This window comes from Falco naumanni, chromosome 5 (genome assembly GCF_017639655.2).
Source record: "Falco naumanni isolate bFalNau1 chromosome 5, bFalNau1.pat, whole genome shotgun sequence".
NCBI classification, from domain to species: domain Eukaryota; kingdom Metazoa; phylum Chordata; class Aves; order Falconiformes; family Falconidae; genus Falco; species Falco naumanni.
This window is the reverse complement of record NC_054058.1, coordinates 922,814-932,146: the sequence shown is the minus strand read 5'-3', so window position 1 is coordinate 932,146 and position 9,333 is coordinate 922,814. Positions and strand designations below refer to the sequence as shown.

At 57.2% G+C, this 9,333-nt stretch overlaps 1 protein-coding gene across 1 annotated transcript; it reads left to right on the top strand.

The window, feature by feature from the left end:
- The first annotated feature begins 2,546 nt into the window (after positions 1-2,546).
- On the top strand, positions 2,547-8,355 carry LAG3 (lymphocyte activating 3). The gene is made up of 8 exons (XM_040593897.1): positions 2,547-2,636; positions 2,799-2,970; positions 3,129-3,355; positions 3,589-3,846; positions 4,032-4,325; positions 4,667-4,957; positions 5,236-5,351; positions 7,755-8,355. The coding sequence occupies exons 1-8, from the start codon at positions 2,582-2,584 to the stop codon at positions 7,863-7,865; spliced, it is 1,524 nt and encodes a 507-aa protein (XP_040449831.1). The 5' UTR covers positions 2,547-2,581; the 3' UTR covers positions 7,866-8,355.
- Positions 8,356-9,333: the final 978 nt, after the last annotated feature.

Below are 9,333 nucleotides of genomic sequence, written 5' to 3'. Positions count from 1 at the left end.
TATTTTTCTTGGTAAGTGTAGTTTGCATGTGTAGGGCTTGCCAAGAGAGACAAGAAAAGCAATGTGCTAAGGCTGTGCACAAGGTGATGGCTGCGGGTAAGCCCAGAGCCCGGCTGAAGCCAGCTAGTGCCCAGCACAGACAAAGGAGCATTCAGCGAGCCGGGCTGCCGTGTCCCTGCCCTGGGCTACCCCTGTGGTAGCCAGCCCCTTGCTCCCCGTGGCGCTGCCAGGGTCCCAGGCGCCCCGGTCACCCCTCTGCCTGGGGCCCAGGCGGGCAGCTCCAGGGAGGTGCCACAGTGCTGACCCTGCTCCTCTCTGTTACGGCTGCCGCAGGGTCCTGTTCTGGGAGATGACGAAAACGCCATTCGAGGGAGTCAGCATTTAAAATGGGTCGTTAGAAAGAAACGTCACAGGTGTCTTTGCTAAAGATAGCCTGGTGCTGAGTAAAACGGTGCCTCCAAAACCTTCATTTCACAACATGCTTGCTCAGCACAGCACCCCCAGCCCCAAAGGCCCCTCGGTGCCAGGCTCAGCACAGCACCCCCAGCCCCAAAGGCCCCTCGGTGCCAGGCTCAGCACAGCACCCCCAGCCCCAAAGGCCCCTCGGTGCCAGGCAGCTCCTGGGCTCGCCGCTGGTCCCCGTGACCGCCCTCGGGGAGCAGGAGCAGGGTGGGAGTACGCCTCCCCCCCCTTGGCCGCTCCTTACAGACGAAGCATCTCCTAGAGCACGGGTTGGGCTGGGGGTGGCTTTGGGAGCTGGAGCGGCACAGTGCCAGGGCACTCAGGCTGAGCAGCAGAGCGGGTCGGGTGGAGGGGCACAGCAGCGAGCTCCGTGTGCCCGCGGGCGAAGCCAGGGGATGGGCAGTGGGTAACACCGGGCTGCGGAGCCGTGTGTCTGCCCACCGCAGTCCCATCGCCCCTCTCTCTCTCTCTCACCTTCACCCACACGCTCACACCATTCCCGCACTGCTGATGCAGGGGAAAGAGAGACCGATGCTTTCTGCTTGGACTGGGCACCGTAAACTGTTTTTCTTCAACAGGAGGAAAAAAACACCTCCTGCCAACCGTCACAGGTTCTCCCCCGTCTTCTCTCTTCCTCTCTCAGGTGATCCCATGGGCTGTGTGACACAGAGGGCATGAAGGGCCGCTACAGAGCAGTGCCCCAGGGACAGCGAGGCACCCAGGGCTGCCCCAGGCTCCCACACACCCACCCCTCTCCTCGCGGGGCTGAAGAGCCCTGTGTGATAAGGGACAGGAGCTGCCACCACAGCAGCCGGCTGCTGCAGGGAGGCTTACCACTTGCTCTCTTTCATCCTCCACCCTCCCCAGCCAGCTGAGGAAAACTAGAGAGCAAGCAAGGACCCCTCCACAGTGAAGACACGGCCGTTGTGAGTCACCCCCCTTCCCTCACCCCCCTGGAAAAGCCCCAGCCCAGCCCTCGGGGCGTGCGCTGCCAGGGGCTTGGGTGTCTGACACCTGTCACGAAGGGCTGATTAAGTCCGAAAGAGTCAGAGCCAGTGGGTTGCTGGAAAGTGTGAGCCACAAGTGGGGGTTCTCTGGGGCAGAAGGGGCCCCAGGATGAGGCACATGGATGGAAATGCGTTGCCCTACGCAAAGCTCAGCAGCTACATGGGGGGTAGGACGAGCCCTCTCAACACACGCGCTCAGGGTGTGGGGGGTCCCCAGTGCTGCTGCAGCAGGAGGGTCCCTTCCTCACACCCCTCGCAGTGCCACAGAGCACAGCCCCTCTTCTCAGTGCCGGTTGCTTCTCCCAGGTGCTCCTCTGCCCCCTCAGACCCCCTGAGCTTTGTCCCATATTGCCCCCGCACTCCGGACTGATGGGGCACATGTGCCCTGGCTGGAGCTCACCACAGACCCTTTCCTCGTGCTGTGAAGTGACCTATAAGAAAAAGCTGAGAAATCAGCACATTTGAAGGATTAAAGAGGGTGAGGAGGGGTGTGTGTGTGTGTGTGTGTGTGAGAAACAACAGCAACAACAACAAAAACATCAAAAAGAAAGAACAGCAGAAAAAAGACCAGCATATTCTTAAAAGCCCTGAAACAATTAGAAAGAAGCTGTAAGAGACGGAAAGATCAAACCAAAAAAGGTAAGAGATGAAAGAAAAACATGAAGGGCACTTGCTGGGAAGTGTCTTCTACACTTTTTCCACTGTCTATGTAGAAGCGAAACTTGTAAGAAAAACAACAGCAACCCAAAGAATTTCCACTAAAAGATGCTTAGAGCAGTGTCTCTGGTCCCTCCCTCCTCTCTCTCTGGCTTCAGCTCTGCCTTCACGTGCCTCAGACGTAGACTGGTTTCTTGGTCGTGACGCATCTTCTTAGTGATACGAGGAAATTGGCTGCCCACCTGCAATATAAGGGCATCGAGGGAAATACATTGATCAGAAGCAGAGGCAGCATGAGAGCAAGCACACCCAGCTGACCCCCGCTTGCTTCAGCCACCCGCTCCAACACCTTCTTTGCCCATGCCTCATTTTTGCTGAGCTCCTAAAGCCTCGGACCTGATCAAGCCCAGACCTGAGTGAGAAGACACAGCCCCTCGCTTCACCTGGATGCCACCATGAGGCCGGTGTCCCTGGTGCCGCTCCTCACCATCACTCTGCTGGTGTTCAGTGGTAAGAGGGGCTGAATGTGCCAGGGAGGGCTGAGCCGGGGTGTTACTCAGTCCCTGGCAGGTCTGGAAGGGAGAATTTGTGCCCTTCTAACCCCACTGAAGATGGTCAGCTGTTGCCCTTTGTTCCATGAGTCCCTCTGCTCAACCCTCCATCTCATTGCAGCTGGCCACGTCCTGCCGGCAGTGGCAGAGGGGGAAGGCAGGGAGCAGAAAGTGTGGGCAACAGCGGGGAGCCCGGCCGTGCTGCCCTGCCACCGGAGCCCCGGGAAGGTGGGGAAGAGCTGGAAGCAGCTGCCCGGCAAGACATCTGTGCTGTGGAAGCGGCATGGGGGAAGGTATGCCAGCACCAAGACAGATCTGTGTCCTTGTGGGGGAGGACTGGGGAGGGTGGGAGGCACTTTGAGCCCCCTTTCTCCTTCCCCACATTCCCTCCATCCTGCCCCTGATCTCTCCCTTGCCACTGGCACGAGCCGCTCACGTGTCCCACTCCCAGTGCCCACCAGGAGCCACACATGGTGCTGGAGGTGGGCTACTCGGGCCTCTGCAAGACAGCGCTGCCCATGAGACCCCGGGTGTCACTCCAGGACTCTGCCTTACGCAACGGCAACTTCTCCCTGCGAATCGACCCGGTCCGGAGTGAGGATGCTGGGCTGTACGAGGCACAGGTGGTGTACGGCGTGGAGGTCCGCAGCTGCCGGGTGGAGCTGGGGGTGGTGACAGGTAGGAGAAGATGGAAATCCTGGAGAAGGTTGATTTGAGGTTGTAAGGGTGGGATGGGGTGGGACTGCCGTGTTTGGCAGTTAGGGTACAGGCGGCAGCCTCCCAAAAGCACGCAGCCCCTGCCACCTGCTCCCGGCTGCCTGAGGGACAGAGCTAGGACGGAGGGGCACAAAGCGGTGGGCTGGTAGTCCCGCTGTGACCTTGGCTTCCCCAACACTTCCTATTTCTTGCAGTAACCCTCAGCCCACCCAGCCCTGTGGTAGAAAATGAGCCGCTCGTGTTGAGCTGCAACTCCAGCCACCGGGCCAGCCTTGTGGAGACGCGCTGGTTCCACAACGGGCGCCTGGTCCCCACCTCCGCCACCTTCTGCTCCTTGCACGGGGCCCTTTCCATCCTCCAGCCAGCCATCAGTGATGCCGGCTCCTGGGGCTGCCAGCTCAGATACTCCGACAACGAGATCATTTCAGCCACGTACAACCTGCAAATTCTAGGTGAGCTCAGCCTCCGCCTTGCTGCTCCAGCATCCCCAGGTTTCTCCCTTTGATGTGACTGACCATCCCCAGTGGCTTTGGCTTCCCAGCTCCCAGCCTTTCCTCGCTTCCCAGGCCAGTCCCCCCCGCCCCCTGCAGAGCTCCCTCCAGCCCCCACCCCACATCGTCCTCTCTCTCTGGCTCAGGTTTTGATGGCCCAGCCAACCCTGTGGTCTACGCTGCCAGCGGCTCTGCAGCTGAGCTACCATGCACCCTGAGCTACCTTCCCAGTGCCTTTGGGAGCAGCACGGTGACAGCCCACTGGAGCCGCCTCACAGGAGGACACTTGCAAGGCTGGGGCATCCCCCAGAATTTGAGCAGCAGAAACTTCCCCCTCCACCTCCCAGCGGTGGGGCCAGCTGACGCAGGGCAGTACCGCTGTGCTGTCTCTGCTGGCAGCAAGACAATCAGCAGGGACATGACCTTGGTGGTGATTACAGGTGAGAGGAGAGATAGGGGGTGCGTAACCCATTGGGGTCCCCCACTGCTGGCAGGTAAACCTCCCTGCATGCCAGTGCAGCGCGTCTGGGTCGCTCCTGCTCACAGGTTCCCACCCCAGGGCAGGAAGCGAGGTCTCTGTTCAGGGCATTGCACTGCACCCAACTGCTGAAAGCAGGGCTTGTCCTGGGTAACTTCATTATTCTCCTTAGGGCTGAGGAAGACAAAGAAAATAAATCAGAGGAAGTAACAAAGGAGGAGTGTAATAGAAGAAGGAGAGATGAGGAAGAGCTGTAGACCTGCCTGTAGTCTCCCTGAGAGTATTTTTTTTCTTTTGCTGCAGTCACTCCGAGCATCCAAGGACCGGTTTCTGAGGGGTGTCACTTGCTGCTCTTCTGCAGCCTCACACACCCCCGGGGCCATGAACGTTTCCAGTGGAAGCATCTCGACGCAGCCCCTGCTAACAGCAAGCTGGCTGTGGCCGCTTCCCAGCACCAGCAAGGCCACGCACACCATATGGGCCCTACCCTGGAAATACTCCGGGTGTCACAGGCGGATACGGGCATGTGGGAATGCAGTGTACACGGCCCAGAAGGCAGGCTGGGAGCAGTGGAGTATGGGCTGCAGGTCACAGGTACTCTGTCCCCCATGGATCTGTAACCGACCCCTTCTTCTTGCCCTACTTGGTTCCCTGGTGCCCTTTCCTCTCTCAGCATCACCCTGTCCCTCTCCCCTTTGACCACTTGGATCCCATCTTGCTGTCACCCTCCCTGAGCTCTCCAGCAGTTCCTCCTGCTGCTCCTTCCGCTTCCCTGCACCCTTTTCCAGGTTACCTGTCTTTGTGCAGTCCCAGCCTTGCCCCAGTGCACAATCAGCCTTCCCCTCCTTCCTAACTGCGGTTCCCCCTCCCAGGTGCCCAGGTCTCCAGCCCTCCCACCATCTTCAGCGGGCAGGTTACTTTTGGGCTCACACTCACCCTCTTCCTCCTGCTTGTGGTCTGTATTCTGGCCCTGGCCCTACAAAAAAGGGTAAGTGTCCATCACCCCATTTCTGTTAGTTTTCCCCTACATCAGCCCTTGTTCACCCTTCCCTTGGGTACCCTAGGGACAGTGAGCTGTCCCAGGGACACAGCAGCCAGAGGGAGAACAGGGCCCAGGTGGCTGGCTGAAGGTGTCATGGACTTGCAGTGAAAGCTGCAAACTGGGCATCAGCAGGCACTCGACTGGGGGCAGCTCAGAGCTTTCAGGGGAGGGGTAAAACCCCCTGGGAGACCATCACATCCCAGCCTTGAAAAGCCTCTTGTTTACTCTCCCAGAGATCAAGCCATGCTGTAATATTGGAGGGTTAATTTCCAGGCTTTTGTAAGTGTCCTTTCTCTTATCCCTTATCTGGATGCTTTGAAGTGAGAGTCTCCTGTTTCATACAAATGCCTGCTGGTCCCCAGACGCTGATCTTGCTGATCTCAATGCGGGTCTGCCGTGGCTGGTTCAGCCCTCGCACCTCAGCTGTCTGCTTCTGGCGACCTGCTGCCCTGCGTTTGCTCAGCTTCTTGCAGTAGCTCATCTTCTGAAAAACTCTGCCTTGCCTTCGTCATCCCAGAGAGCAGGCCAGGAGTGACCCCTCGGTAGCATGCCACTGGGGAAAACCGTGCAACCAAGCCAGACCATTTCTCTGCAGTTTTCACACTGCTTCTCTGCCATTTAATTACAGGGCAAATCCTTCCTTCAGGGCTTCCCTTGGCTGACAAGGGACGCCCTTCGTGAGTAGCAGTGATGTAGTTGTTTAAGGACACTCCTTAGCTTGTTGGAAAGGGCCCACGGTGAAAATCCCCTTCCAGTGCAGCAGGGGCCAGGGGCTCAGAGCAATCTCAGGTTGGGAGAGCTGGCCCTGGTGAAAGAGCTGGGTGCTTTGAACCTGCCTTGAGCTGAAGACAAGGGATGTGACAGCACTGATGTGAATTCTGAGCAAATCCTGGTGGCTGGAGACTGAAGGTGGGCAGCATCAAAACAGAAGCAAGACAAGCACTTTAAAAAAACCACTGTGGGTAGCACTAGAGCGACTCATGGCTGGTTCTTCGTCACGGGTCCTTAATCAACACTGATGGTAAAGGATAATCTGATGCAGAAATCTGCAGTTTCTAGATGACTCTCTCAGTCTGAGCCAGCCCAGGACAAGACGCTCAGCACCACCTTTCTGGCCCAAGCCCTCGGGCAGGAATCCCTGGACCAGTGTAACTGTAAAGCCTTGGCTAGCAGGAAAGAGGACACCTGGGCATCCAGCTGACAGCTGAAGCAGCTCTAACTCAGCCAGGTTATTTACCACCCCGAAGCATTTGCATGTGCTTCGCCAAGCAAGCCAGCCTCCCCTGTGGCAGCCCAGGGCCTCCCTCCACGCGTGGTCCTCGAGCTCTGCTCTGCGCAGCCTCCCCAGGGGGCTCACCCTCTGCGAGTGCAGGTGAGGTACTGAGCAGGATGTCAGCTCTTCTCTTGCTCTTCTCTTGCTCTCTCCCTCGCTCTGCTGGCATCCTAGGAGATTACATTGCTTTTGCGCCGATCGAACACGGGCTGCTCGCCGGTACCCCTTGATGCCTGCACATCAGGAATTTCTGCCCCAGTGCCCTGAGCCTACCGATGTGCAGTCGGTACTTCACTCCCCCTGTCATTCAGCTTACTGCTCCATTCTCCTCAGATATCTGGGTCCTGGGTGACGTTTTCACCCTCTTTTTTCCAAGTAAGGCTCCTCAGCCTTATCAGCTACACAACTCATTAGCACTTTCACACTCCTTGTGCCATTAACGACTGGTCCCACAACTGATCTTTGAAGGCTTGTGCTTATCATTTCTCTACAGCCTGACAGAAACCTGCCAGCAGAATCCCAGTCCCTTCCTCCTAGCTAAGATCACCCACCATGCCATTCCACTCATCCCGTCTCGCTGTATTGTCTGTGTGTCACCGTATGCTTTACCGTTATCAGGAGCCCTGAGATCTGCGTCTTCTCTATTGTCTAGAAAGTCACTTGTTAAAGCCGGATGGGAAAGTGGTTCTGTCTTTAATCTGTTCTTATCTCATTTTGGATGAAACCTCATGCCTTTAATTATTCTCTCTGAAAAGGTGTTGTAAAATCTGGCATACCATCGAACCTGGCAATACCCTGGCCATTGCCATGTTGCTCTTTGCTCTCTCTTAAACGTGTCCTGTCTTTATTATTCCTTATGGCCATGACACCACAGAGGACAGTGTTGAGCCAGCCCTCCTGAGAAGAAAGTGCATGTCTCGGAGAGTGGGGCTGGGGCTGCTCACTGGCTCTGGCAGGGAATGGGAGCCTTGCGGTTGCAAGCAGTAGGGCCACGTTTTCCATGGCAGGCAGAAGCCCGGACCTGTGCCTGTCAGTCTACCTTCCATGCCTGATATTGCCCTTTTCTTCCCTTTCAGAAGCGGTCTCCTGCCTTCCCAGCACTGGAAGGGATGGTTGCAGTCATGGTGCCAAGGAAGAAGGAGGTGGAGGAAAACCAGAAAGAGAAGATCCAGCAAACCGAGTGCTGATGGGAGCAGGGACAGCGGGCTCATCTGCTTGGGAGGATGAAGCTCTGCGTGCCATGCTGCAGAGAGATGGGCACCATGCAGACCTCTCAGGACGGTCTAGGGATGGCACAAACCGTGAGGCTGTGGGAGCTCTGTACCTGCAGAGGGGCTGGAAGCTGCGTACCAGGGCAAGGCGAGACTCACCGCTGCACCAAGGTGGCAGGCAGCGCAGGCGCTTCGGAGCTGTTGGGAGTATTTGAGCCAGTAGCTATTGCCTGCTTCAGTGCCACTTCTCCTGCCCATCCTCTGCACCTCCTTCAGCCTCTCTCACAGCCTCGCACCAGTGGGATGCTCAGATGCGGGCAATGGCTTGAGCCCACCTACCTGCAGCCCGATGGCATTTTCTCCCCCCTGCCCGCTCTCCTCACCCTCTCCCTGCATCGCCCTGCTCCTGCACCCACCCAGTGGCAGAGGGGACACCACAGAGGACTGCACGTTGCACACTTTGAGCATTTTATTTTATCAGAAATTTGTTTTAGAACCTAAAATAAATCTGTCTAACAAAACAACCCGCTAGCCCCGGCATGTGCTTGTGGAGGACGGTGCCTGTTGACGGTGCCAGTGCACCTCTGCCTGCGTGGGGCAGGTTCTAAGGATTTTGCTCCCTGCTCTTTCTCTTTCAGTTCTGTTCTACTGAAGCTGCCTGTTCATTTCTGCCATTTTCACAGTGGGGTAGAGGAAATCAAATGCCACTAGAGAAGAAAGAATCACAGGTTCAGTCTCCTTTTTGCTGTACTTCAGAGGCTTCCCCCCCGCCCCCTTCCCCCGTCTGGCTGTCCCTGTTCACTCACTCATTTATTCCTTCAGTCCTCACATTTTCCTGATAGGCCTTCAATTGATGTTAGGGCTCTCTGTCGCTCTCCTCCTGGTAAGGACGTACTTAGTAATGTAAGCGCGAGTCCGCCAGGTCCCATCTCTCAAGACCTTCAATGTTTTTAGGTTTCATGTAGTCAGAGAATGCTCTTCCCCTCCTTTCTGAGCAGCCATGGAGGACAGCAGTGCTGCTCTGGAACTGTCACTCCATGCCACCCAGAAGAAAACCTCACTAGTAAGGAGAGTCACACGTGCGGTTTCTCCCACCTGGGTCCCCAGGCTGCAGCTGCTCGAGGAGGCAGCGGTACAAAATTCAAGGTCTCGACGTTTAGGGTGGCAGATTCTCTTGCCCTGAGTAGCGGGCGCCGCTGCCAGTTTCCGTTATTTAAGCAGGCACACAGAGGCCTTCTTGCTGCGTGGCACTGCCCGTCCCGCCGAGGCTCAGGCAGATGGCAGCGACTGCACCCCGGGATCTCGGGCTGCAGGGAGCCGAGCTGCACCCAAAGTCACAGCTGGCCCGCCCCGGGGGGCGTCTGACCTCCACAGCCCCCCAGCTCCTCAGCTAGCCACGTCTTTCACTGAAAATGACGCCCACTCCTGCACCGAGGGCGATGCA